The sequence below is a fragment of the Triturus cristatus genome, chromosome 12 (assembly GCF_964204655.1).
Source record: "Triturus cristatus chromosome 12, aTriCri1.1, whole genome shotgun sequence".
Lineage (NCBI taxonomy): Eukaryota > Metazoa > Chordata > Amphibia > Caudata > Salamandridae > Triturus > Triturus cristatus.
Window position 1 is genome coordinate 793466809 of NC_140595.1, and position 13120 is coordinate 793479928.

Genomic DNA, 13120 nt, shown 5'->3' on the forward strand with positions numbered 1-13120 from the left:
TAAGATCGTGTGCTTCAATAAAAAAACTCTTATCAACTCTGCTTCCACCTACCTGGCTGCAAACCTGAAAATCTTTGGCACCTAGCTGGGTTTGATGAATGCTGAATCCCTTCTCCCGGAGCCTCCAGCATTCAAGCACTAATGCTGTACGTATCAGACCTTCTCTGACAGTGCGACAAGGATTAGAATCTCCCTCCAACCAGCCTTATGCCCTACAGTAAATCATTTCTCTACAAAAGGTGTCTCCTAATCCTGATATTTCAGAGACACTTTGGTTAAAGTAACCTATGTCCTCACTGGTTTATTCTATCTCTTCTACTGAAGCCGTTTTCTCTGCCTTTTGAGTCTCAACTGTTATTTGTATAGAATGATCATTTATAGGTATGACTACCAGCTCTCTTGTAATGTGCTCTAATGCCCTTGGGCCAAGTTGGCACTGTATAAAATCGCATATAAAATGAAAAATAAATGAAAATACTTTGGGTGCTTCTGCTTCTTTTGATTAGTACTGTTTTGTTCCTCTTTCAGGTGCTGCTTCTGTTTTTATTTGCAAACCAGCCAAGGCTGAAATGCAGAATGGATACCATGAGGTGGACGAGAACAGTGTTCATGAGCGAGAGCCATACAAGATCCAGTTGTCACCCACCATGCGCTATGCTGGATTAGAAAACTTTGCTCCCAGAGTACGGTACGTATTTTCTTGGTAGAATCTGGCAGGATTGTGTTGTTTTAGTACAATTGAAGAGATAAGGATTGACAGCTGTTTGTGTATTGTCGATGTTATATGGACAAGGAATGATGCCCCTTTGTGTCTCGAAGGACATTTTGCTCTGTGTTTTGGGTGTAGCTTGTTGGTGATGGCCGATTCCTGTACTTGTTCCTGGAGGTGGTTTTCTGAAATCAGAAAAGTTTTTTCTGTCTGCATGTTTTCGATATGCTTCTATGGTCCGTCCCAGCCCACATGCTTTGGATGGAATATCTATCAGCTCTGGAGCGGCTGTTAAGAGTTGGTTTTTTTTTTGTTTTTTTTAAATCAAGCAACTGATAGGAGGTCCAGATTTGCCTTTAGTTTTGAACTATATCCTTCTGTAGTCAATATGTGACATTAGGTTAATTCCCTGTCTTTGCTTCATTTTATTTATTGGTTTTGCATTACGCTAGTGCTACATGAAGAAAGCTTCAAATGAAGAGGATGCAGGGCAGTGTAGGAGACAATTTTGCAGATCTATATTTTTGCTGAAAAATTACAGTTAAATGTTAGTTATAGTTCAGCAAATGCAGAAACCCCATAAAATTTGCTAGTTATGCATGCACTCTTATTCAGGTCAGCTGCCAAATCCTTGTAAGCACAGAGACTCTAGCCAAGTCTCGAGCCAAACTACTCTGCCTATCGTTCCAAACAGAAAACAACCAGTAAAGGAACTATACATAATGTATTTAAATACTCTCTCTGCGGTCAAACACCAGTTGGAACTGTTCAACCTACTTGACACCGATTCACCCAACATGCTGTTCATGACAGAAGAATCCACCCCAGACATTTTAGCTGCACTCCCAGATAATTACTATCTCTTACAATCTAATAGACCGACTGGAAAAAAGGGGGGTGGGGTGGCAGCCGCCATTAAAAAAGGACTGTTCGTTCATTCTCAGATATTATTGTAATTCCTGAGAACTTTTACTATCCACTGTTTTTATACTGCGTTATGTTATCTGCATGCGTAAGTTTATGTTGCTTGCTATCAGTTGGATTCAGGTCCGCTATATCTCTGTTAAGCGCTCTGACGCCCTAACGGGTCAAGTTTGCGCTATATAAAACACAAAATAAATAAATGCTGCCATTTCCCTGCTATAGATAGAACTAGTGGACAGTCTAATTGTCAAACTAGACTCTTCAAACAGCACCATGGTATGTGTACTTTTGTATAGGCCACCCACAGCTGTGCCAGACTTCCCCAAAGCATTTTCAAATTGCATCGCATCACTGACCATTGATTTTGCCAAAGTCCTGGTCATTGGCGATTTAAATTACTTGGTTAATGAGGTAACAGGGGGTGAGAGCGCCGAGGAATTGACCAGTGCCTTACAAGGTTTGAACCTCGCACAACACATCCAAGCACCCACACACATCAAAGGACATATACTTGACCAAGCATGGTCTATTAATCTGACTCTTCAGAATCTAGAAATACAACCTTGTCTATGGTCTGATCATTACATAATCAGTTTTACTGTATGTGACATCTCTCTGCCCAAATCTTCGCCCCACCAAAAGTGCTCATCTAGAAACTGGCATCACATTAATCTGGAATCGCTATATGACACCCTGAATCGTAAGCTACCAGTAAGCATGGACAATGTAGATAACCTGGAGAGACAAATTACAGATTGGCAACTGAATGCTATTAACACTCATGCCCCCCTACAAACTCAAACTTCTCGTATCAGGCGGCATGAAGCATCCAAATGGTTCACTGATGACCTAAAATCAGCAAGGCTTAGAACACGTAGGTAGAAAGGAAAAGGTGAAACACCTACTCAGTTGAATCCAGAGAACATTATAAAACGAGCCTAATGATCTACAAAAACGCCATTCAGGAGGCCCCAAAATGATTATTTTCCAACAAAGTGTGAAACTCAAATAATAAAACCAAAGATATTTTTAAAACCGTACGGGAGCTATCAAACCCCGATCGTGTTACCCCGCCTACCCCTGCCACACAAAAACTATGTCACAATCGAAACAATTTTTTCTTAGAAAAAATTAGGAGAATTCAGGAATCTTTAGATAACAAACACAAGGAGGTGGAAAATCGGTCAGGGAATACCAACGTCGACTCCATGACCATCCTCCCACGTCTAAGCAGAGTACAGTTTTTGGAACATCGAAACAAATTAAAATCAGGCTCCCCTAACGGCGCCTGTCCCCCTCAAATACAAAAATCTATATTCGCAGCATTTCCAGAGACTATTCTCTCTCTTCAGAATCTTTTCTTAACTCAAGGGACAGTTCCACAAGCTTTTAAAGAAGCAGTGATTATTCCACTTCAGAAAAAACAAGGTGTCGACCCACAGAGGCTGGACAACTATAGGCCTATATCCATCCTTCCCTTCCTTGCCAAAGTATTAGAGACACATGTGGCTTAAATTCACAGCACCTTTATAGAAAACACCAACTTCTTAGACTCACATCAAGCAGGGTTCCGCGTAGGTCACTCTACCGAGTCTATTATCCTCTCCGTTATGGATGACCTAAAAGGAAAGACTGATGAAGACAGCACTCAAGCCTTGATTCTCCTGGGCCTGTCTGTGGTGTTCGATACCGTCAACCATGACATCCTGGTGGAACGCATTGCTGCAGCAGGTCTCAGAGGTGATGCCCTAAATTGGTACCAATCCTTTCTAGTGGATAGGAAACAGTCAGTGTGGCTCTCACCGTACAAATCCGGCATTATCAACTTGAAATGCAGAATACTGCAGGGCTCATCCTTATCCCCGTACCTCTGTAATGTATATATTCGCCCCCTCATTGTCAAGCTCTGCCAGATGGGAGTCTAGATTTACAACTATGCTGACGATATGCAGCTGATTTTCTCCATCAATAACTCTACAGACTCCAAGGAGTTCCTCTAGATCTCCATGCTGTTCATCAGGAATTGGATGGACAAAATCCAATTAAAACTAAACTCCCCAAAAACTGAAATCCTCATCCCCAACAATAAATTCCAGCACTGGACTCCTGCCCATTGGCCTGCTGAGCTAGGTCCTCCCCCCTGCCCCGAAAAACTCGATTAAAAGCCTAGGCATACATATCGACTCGGATCTCACCATGAACACGCAGATTGGGCCGTTACCTCTGCCTGTTTTTTCCAACTGCGGAAACTACTAAAAATCTGCAGTTTTTCAGCATTCAAATCATCATTTCCTTGATCCTATCAAAAATAGATTACACCAATGCAATTTACCTAGGCCTCCAGTGCAACCTGAAACACAGTTTGTAGCTGATACAAAACCAGGCAGCAAAAATTATCGACACTGTCACGTTAAGCCGCTGCTAAAAGAGCTCCACTGGCTCCCAGTAGAGCAGCGCTCCATGTTTAAAACAGGATGTAACCTGTTCAGAGCCTTACATGGTACTGGCCCAAAGTACATATCCTCAAAAATCCACAGGTACTCTCCACAGCGCACCTTAAGATCCATGCACATAAATCTATTGGTGGTTCCGGGTTTTAGATGCAAACAAACAGGAGGGTCGCGCTTCTTAATACAATGACCTACATTTTGGAACGCTCTGCCCACCCCATTAAGACTAGAGACAGACTTCCTTCTCTTCAGGAAGATGCCGAAGACCTAGCTCTTCACCCAAGCTTACAGCTAGACCTGGACTTCTCTAATCGGTGACTCCAATGGGAAATACTAGCTCCAAGAGACCTGACGGTGACGAGCGCCCTACAATTTCTCACTAACTTAACCGCACACCATAACTAATGGCATTAGCCATGTTTTGCTATTGATAGTCTGCCTTTTCTTTTTGCCTGTGCCATTAATCAACTGGTGTATTATTGTGCATGGTGAGCTGTGCGAGTTAAGGTGTGCGTTACATACCACAACTGGCCAATTTCAGAGGAAAATATCTCATGCGACTGACTGTATATGGAGAATTATTTTCAGCAATGCTCCTGTGCATCACTAGGTGCACTGACTCCATATTCCCCCAGATGGAACTGAGCAGAGTTGCACATAAGCGCCACCCTTTGCGCACTGATGTCCATTCCTTTCTTTCCACACCTTCTGATGTGAATCTGGAACACCGCTCCCAATTTTGTCAGTCTTCTGTCAACTCCAAAAACTCTTCAGTGTGCTAGGTAACAATGTCCCCTCCAAACACAACAGGATTCAGTTGGTGCTGAGACTACATGAAGTAGATATCACTCATGGGACCAGCACAATGTGTTCCTTTGATGCCTGGGCTGCAGCTACAACTCTTCACTGTGTAACAAATGCACCCAAAGATGATTTAAGACCAGGAGGCGATGCTGTACATCTCCGAGCCTATGAAGAGGTTGATGTCTTCACACAGGTTCTGCTCCAAGTCGAGGTCCTGGGGCTGTCCTGGAGGTGCTCCAATTCCTGCTCAAAATCTTAGGGTGAGTCAAAATTAAATACACGCACGAAAAGCTAATTTGGACTCTATACTACCTCACCACTGTGATTCAAAAGAGAAGATGCAAGGGCTTCAAAGTAAGAATTGTACTTCTCTCGGGGACCAGATAACTCTGCTGGTACAAATGCACTCTGAGATCCCTGGGCCGTTACTGGCCCCACAGCAAATTAAGGCCTTCAAGGAGACCATGCTGCAAATCTTTAGTGCACTTCTGACTCTCTGTGGCGTGCCTGTGGGCCCCACAGAACAAAAGAGTCCTCCATTCGGATACTGCTGGCAGGCTGGCGGGTTACTCTGACACTATGTCTCTGTGGGACCTGTTACCTGGCCAATATTTACTGCATGCAGATTTCCATGGTGGCCCAAACACCTGCACTGGTTCCTGTTGCCCGAGGGTCGATAGATGGCTCTCTGCCAACATCCATGTGGGATCCCGAGCAGACGCTAACTTGTGATCAAACGTTGTCCTACGAAATCACACAAGTGGAAGCTGCTGTTAGCAGCCTGACTCTACCTGGTACACCTACTGCAACGCTATCTCTTTTAGACTCCAATTCTGATCCTGCCCCAGAACAGGGAGCACCCCCGGACACTGGTAATGAGGAAGATGTTTTGCTTCCCACTCATTATACTAATGATGCCTTACACCTTGACTTCCAAAACGCCAGTGAGTTGGGCACCTCCCCTGAAACATAGCTTGACTTGCCACATTGGCCACCAGTGGAAGAAAGTGCCTCATTTTCCAGTGGTTTGTAGGGTAGCTGTAGTATTAGATTTGCCTTCACAAAGTCAAATTTCCAAGAGATTCTCCAACATGAGCCAGCTCCCATTCAGTGGTGCCCTCAAAGACTCCTTGATGGCTAGGTGGTCAAAAACAAGTTCTTGTCCTCCTGTTAGTCAGTAAGTGGCCAGACAACACAGGCCTGCGTCTGGTGGTCCGGATTTTCTTACCAAGCATCCTATCCTGGAAAGTCTGGTTAAACAGATCTATGCATTAAGGCTAATCCTAACTCATTTACAACCAGAGACTCCAAAAGGATTGATGTGTCTGGCAAGCAAATGTTTTTTCTGCCAGCTTGGCACTTTGGTCATAAACGCAGTGTCTCTGTTAGAACACTATACACGTGCCTCATGGAACATGGCTAGCGAGAGCATGACTGCAGTCCTGGAAGACCTTAGGACCTCCTTGGTCCAGACGATCCATGATGTCCAGGATGCAGCGAAATACATTGTCCACGCAGGGTTAGACATCACAGATAGCATTGCAGAGTGAGTTGGTATCACTATCGGGCTCTGCAGACACACCTCTAAGTGTATGACCGGATTTTCTGGCAATGTTCAGGTACCACTGATGGAAATGCCCTTTGATGGATTTTGACAACTTGGAGAGAAGGCAGATTCCGCGCTAGAACAGTTTCAAGATGGTAATGGCAAAGTATGTTCCTTGGGGCTTTGGACACCTACGAAACAATTTCTCCCATTCCTTTGTCAGTTGAATGAGGTATCTACTCAGAAACCCTCACTGCTCAACAGCAGGCTGACTGTAGGCATGTCCTGCATGAGTATGCTGATCTTTTCTCCTTAACCCTGGACAGACAGACTGGTGTACCCATAATGTGGACACTGGTGACAGCTTGCCTGTCAAAACAAAGATCTATCGGCAGTCTGATCAAGTTCAGGAAAGCATCAAAGCTGAAGTAAGAAAGATGCTGGAATTAGGGGTTGTTGAACCCTCTGAGAGTCCCTCGGCTAGCCAGTGGTCTTAGTCCCCAAACCTCACCCACAGGGTGGAAAGAGAGAAATTAGGTTCTGTGTGAACTATAGAGGTCTCACTGCTGTCACTAAGACAGAATCTGACCCCATACCCAGAGGTGATGAGGTGACAGACAGATTGGGGGCAATCACATTTCTCAGCACCTTTGACTTAACTGCAGGGTACTGGCAGATTGGCATGGCCTAAGAAGCCAAAGAGAAAAGTGCATTATCCACATCTCATTGGCACTACCAGTTTACTTTTATGGCCTTTGGTTTAAAGAATGTCCCTGCCACCTTTCAAAGGTTGGCAAATTAAGTCCTTGCTGGGTTGGAGAGCTTTAGTGAAGCTTATCTAGATGATATTGCTGTCTTTAGCTCCTCCTGTCAGAATCACCTGATCCACCTGGGGAAGGTTTTACATGCAATCTGCAGACCTCGCCTTCAAGGCATCCAAGTGCCAGATAGGGCAGGGTACTGATGAATACTTGCAGGTGGAGGCCAAGTGCAACCTTTTACAAACCAAGATCCAGACAATTTTGGACTGGGAAGCTCCAACAACCCAGGCCCAGGTCAGGGTGTTCCATGGCTTGACTGGGTATTGCAGGAGGTTTGTGAAGGGGTAGGGGTTCATTGTGGCTCCCCTCACAGAACTCCTCTCCAAGAAGATGCCCAAAAAGGTAAACTGGACAGTTCGTTGTCAAAAGGCTGTTGACACCCTGAAAGAGGCAATCTGCTCAGCATCCATTCTCAAAGCTCCAGATTACCCCAAGTAGTTCATTGTGCAAACTGATAACTCTGAGCTAGGGATAGGAGCGGACCTATGCCAGACCAATGATGATGGCCAAGACCAATCTGTTGCTTTTATAAGCAGGAGGCTACTCCCCAGGGAACAGCGTTGGAGTGCCTTTGAGAGGGAGGCCTTTGCTGTGGTTTGGTCCCTGAAGAAGCTTAGATGCTATCTTTTTGGGACTCACTTTATCAAAATTGACCGCTGACCTCTCAGATGGCTAATGCAAATGAAAGGTGAAAACCCCAAACTGTTGAGGTGGCCAATTTCCCTACGGGGAATGGACTTTACAGTGGAATACAGACATGGGACTGCCCATGCCAATGCAGATGGACTTTACAGGTTCTTCCACTTAGGCAATGAAGGCTAACTTGGGAATGGTTAGTCTCATCCTCTTTCGTTTGGGGGTTGGTGTTGTATTGGAAAGTGCGCCTTTTTGAATGGTTACCCCCTAACCTTTTGCCACATTCTGGATGCTAACTTGACTGCGAGTGTACTGGTGCCCTGCTAACCAGGCCTCCGCACCTGTGTTCTTTCCCCAAAACTGAAACATTGCTCCTACAATTGGCACACCTCTGGGATACATGCAAGTCCTTTGTAAAATGTACCAGTGGTACCAAGGGCCTTGTGACCAGAGTGTGTCCTTTAGGGCTGCAGCATGTATTGTGCCACCCTAGGGGGCCCCACACCAAACACACAAACCCTGCCATTACATGCTTTGTGTTGTGACTAATCTAAGAGACTTGACATGGCACACCTCCCTTGGTGCCATGCCTACCCACCACTGCCTGTGGCATAGGTAAGTCACCCCTCTGGCAGGCCTTACAGCCCTAAGGCAGGGTGCTGTATACCACAGGCGAGGACATAGCTGCATGAGCTGAATTCCCCTACACTGTCTGGGTCCATTATTGGACATTGTAAGTGCAGTGAAGCCATGTTTGAGTACATGGGCTGGGAGTTTGTAAACACGAATTCCACAGCTCCATCGTGGCTTTACTGAAGACTGATTTTGGTATCAAACTTCTCAGTATAATAAACCCACACAGATGCCAGTGTTGACTTTATTATAAAATGACTCGGAGGGCATCTTAGAGAAGCCCCCTGAAAAACGACAGACTTCCAGACTGGTCCCTGCCACCCAGCCGCCATCAGACAGTTTTCTAACCTCATGGGTCGAGAGCCTTTGTGCTCTCTGAGGTCAGTAACAAAGCCTGCTCTGGGTGGAGGTGCTTCTCACTTCCCACTAGCAGGAACAGCAACACTTGGCGGTGAGCCTCGAAGGCTCTCACCTTGTGTTATGCTGATTTTGGCAGCCCCAACTAGTGGAAATGCCCACCCCCACCCCACTGTCCTAGCCCCGCTTTTGGCGGCAAGTCAGGCGAGAACATTAGTAAGCAGAGTAGGAGTGTCCAACTTGGCCTGGCACACCCCTAGGGTCTCAGGAGCTGAGGTGAACCCTTCTCTTGAAAATTCTCCATCTTGGTTTGGAGAGGTAGTCCTAATAGGAATAGGGATGTGCCCCTCTACCCAAAGGTAGGGGGCACCCAAAGGATGTAATCACCCTAGGGGGGACAGTAGCCATTGGCTACTGCCTCCTACCTCAGTAACGTCCTTAAATGTAGTATTTAAGGGCTTCCCTGAAACTGGTTCCTCAGATTCGAAAACCTACGAAGAAGGACCGAAGAGCTGTGCAGCAGTGAAGAAGACGACGAAGACTGACTTGGCACCAGCCCTACCGCCTGTCTCCTCCTCCAGCTGCCCTGCTCCAAGAAACCGGCATTGCCCGCAGCCAGCAACGTCCAAGAACTCCGGGGACCTGTGCTGTCTTCAGAAACGACTCTCTTGGCCTGTGGACACTGGATTTGTCCAGTAAGAACCAACCCCAGGGCTCCAGATCTAGGCGGATATGCAATCCCTGCAACACTCTGCACCAGTCATCCACGGCCCGAGTCCAGATGGCCCACTAACCCAGTGATTTCTCCCTGGCGACCGTGACCTGGGGTCCAGCGTTAGACGGCCTCTCCTGAACTTCCCCATGACGCCTGCAGCCTAAACTTGGAGGGTCCCCCCCCCCAACTGTGACCAGAACTGGTAAGAGAACCCCAATGGGTAATAAACCCCTGCACCCGCAGCCCCCAGGCCTAGGAGTGCCCAACCGACGGTGTCCTGGCATCCCCCCACTGTCCAACTTACCTCTCCAGTGGTGATAGTCCTTCAGCCAGCCTTCAGGTTCAAGCCTGCAGACGTTTCCTTCAATTACCTGATTTTTAAAACTTTGTTTTAAAATTTGTTCTTGATACAGTCCTTTTTAATACGCCTTGCCGTTCCTCCTTGTGTTACTGACCTCGCGGTCCCTGTCTGTAAGAGCGGGGCCGCAGTGTGTTCACGGTCAGCTTTCTAGTTGTTGCAGATAGGGGATAAAAGGAACTTTGGCACGTCCGCGCAGCGTGAGAGTTACGAGGGGGGCAAACTAACTGCTGCTTTTCCGAGTGTGATTTACCTGATTTTTAAAACTTTGTTTTAAAATTTGTTCTTGATACAGTCCTTTTTAATACGCCTCACCGTTCCTCCTAGTGTTACTGACCTCGCGGTCCCCGTCTGTAAGAGCGTGTTCACGGTCAGCTTTCTAGTTGTTACAGATAGGGGATAAAAGGAACACTGGCACATCCGTGCAGCTGGTGCGCCAAAGGCAAGCCCGTCTGCACCCGGAGCGCGCCCAGCGCCAGAAGCCCTGGTTGTTTTGGGTCCCATCCTCTTAATAGGGCACAGGTTATGGCACTGAGGAGAGGTGAGTGCTGCATGCTAAAATTGTGCCTTACTGAGGCGGGTTGGGGAGAGTTCACATGTACTGACTGTGGTTTCCGGTTATTTAAACACCCAGATAACAATGTTGCGGAGGTGGGCAGCAATACAGTGGGGAGGAGGAAGGACGAGAAGGCAAGGGCGGGACCTTCCTCTTCAGACAGGAGCAATGATATTGATAGAGGCAACCATCTAGGCTGTAATGGGGGAATGAGGCCGGTATTGCAGTTAAAATGCTTACTGCTAAACATCAGATCATTTAGCAAGCACAAATACCATCTAGAATGCCTGCTCCAGGTCTCTGTGCTGGATTTAGTTTTCTTGACAGAGACATGGACTAACCAGACCTCTGACCCGGACTGAAATAGTGCTCTTCCGGCAGGATACTCTGTGGTTAGTCAAGACAGGATTGGCAGTAAATGAGGTGGGATAGCAATCATCCATCATGACCATTTGAAAGTGCATATGGAGTCCATAACACAGCTGCCTGCGGAGGCAATGCGTTTTGCGCTGAAAATTAAATAACCTCTCCACCTTACATGGAATACTTCTTTACTGGCTGCCGGGCCTTAGAGCCCCTTTCTCTCAGGCACTACAGACCTTGCTAGAATCATGTATAGATTCCAATTCATTGATTGTCATTACCACCTGGAACTCAACAACAACTCTGATACAAGCCGGCTGCTTGCTTGACAATCTAGCAGGCTATGGTTTTCAACAAAAGGTGGTGGGTCCCATACATTCCGCGGGCCATACACTTGATGGCATTTTGGCCAATAATTTTGATGTAACACTCATCAACACGGTTCCCCTCCCATGGACAGATCATACGGTGATCTATTTTAATATCCAATTTTCACCACCAGTTCAGTCTGATGCAAACAAACCAGCTAGCATTAACCCCTTCAGCGCGGCGCGGATTTCCGCGCCGCGCTGAAGATTCCGTGCGCGGGCGGGGCCATGACGGAGCGGTTCCGTCATGCGCACAGCGCAACCGACGCACGTGACGGAACCGCTCCGTCACAAGCGTCGAACAGGTTAAAATTAGACACTGGAATAAAATCCAAGGGCTGAATTAGAGCAGGCCCATAATAGTTGTCCTCCTATACAGGATCCGGATAACAATGAGTTTAATAACTGGATAGCCGCGGCTGTAAATAAAGTGGCCCCTGAGAAAGTCTTTAAACTAAGAATAGCGCAGGCGTCATCGCCATGGTACGGCCTGGAGTTAAAAAAGCTAAAAGTCACATGCAGGAAAGCCGAACGTGCATGGAGAATTGAATATAGCAGGGAGCATAAGACATCCTATAATAGAGCCTTACAACACTATAAAGAAGCTATTATACAAGCAAAAAAGATGTATTACTCTACAAAAATAGAGGAGGCCAGCAACTCCACTAAGGAACTTTAAAAAAATATTCAAGTGCTATCTAAACCACGTCAGAACACGCAATTTAATCCAGACTCTGCTTTTTGTAACAAAATGGCGATTTTTTTTTACTAAGATCCAAACGATCTATGACGACCTTTGAAATAATAGGCAGGTAAACGATATTGGTCAAACCACCACAATGTAGGACGAGATGCCGCACTGTCAGTTCAATACGTTCAGCACACTGACTCCCATTGTAGTAAATAAATACCTGCTATTTATTAAGTTAGGATCTCTGAGGGATCCTTGTCCACCCACTGTTATGCACATGGTGTCTGGGGCTATAGGCAGCCACTTGACTCCCATTTTAAATAAAGTGATAGAATCAGGGAGTTATCCGCCAGTCTGGAAAAAAGCCTGCATCAGACCAATTCTGAAAGCTGCAGCTTGATCCACTGGAGGCTAAGAATTATCGACCCCTCATGTCTGCCGATTGCAGCCAAAATTCTTGAGAGGTCAACAAACCAGGAGCTGTCGACCTATTTAGACATTAACAACTTGCTGGACCCAAGTCAGCAAGGATTTGGTCAGGCCATTCGACCGAGACTGCGTTGGTTATGGCAACAGAGGATATTAGGAGACAGGTTAACGGGGAGGGTAGAGCAATCCTCATCCTCCTCGACCTATCTGCAGCATTTGACACCGTGAATCACACGGTGTTAGTGCGGCGGCTGAAGGCGGTGGGGATTGGGGAGGCGGCTCTGTCCCTCCTATCGTCTTTTTTAGAGGATAGGGAACAGACTTTACATTGGGAAAATGTACAGTCTGAAACATTCCTTCTGCCTTGTGGAGTTCCACAGGGATCGGCACTGTCTCCGACTCTGTTTAACATCTATGTCACCCCACTTGCCAGTCTCATTAGACAGCATGGGTTCTCGTTTGTGTCTTACGCAGACGACACACAGATTATCATTTCTGTATCTAAACAGGCGGAGCCTGTTGCAGCGAGTTTCCATGTATGTCTGACTCGCATCATGAGCTGGATGAGTAACAATTATCTGAAAATAAACATGGATAAGACGGAGGTGATGGAGTTCGGTGGCGGTCCTTCCCGATAGAGGCTGGTGTATGTCCAACAACATCCTCTAAAGTTAAGAACTTGGGTATCATTGTTGATGAGCAACTAGGCTTTTCGGCCCAGATCAATCGGGTAACTTCCAATTGTTTTCATATTCTGAAG

The 13120-nt window shown here is 46.3% G+C and overlaps 1 protein-coding gene across 2 annotated transcripts in view; it reads left to right on the forward strand.

The window, feature by feature from the left end:
* Positions 1-13120, forward strand: part of NEURL4 (neuralized E3 ubiquitin protein ligase 4) — a 277509-nt gene that overhangs the window by 216433 nt on the left and 47956 nt on the right. For both annotated transcript variants that reach the window (XM_085638608.1, XM_085638609.1), the window contains exon 28: positions 529-688. In XM_085638608.1, coding sequence (XP_085494734.1) covers positions 529-688 — 160 coding nt within the window. The remainder of the gene's footprint in view (positions 1-528; positions 689-13120) is intronic.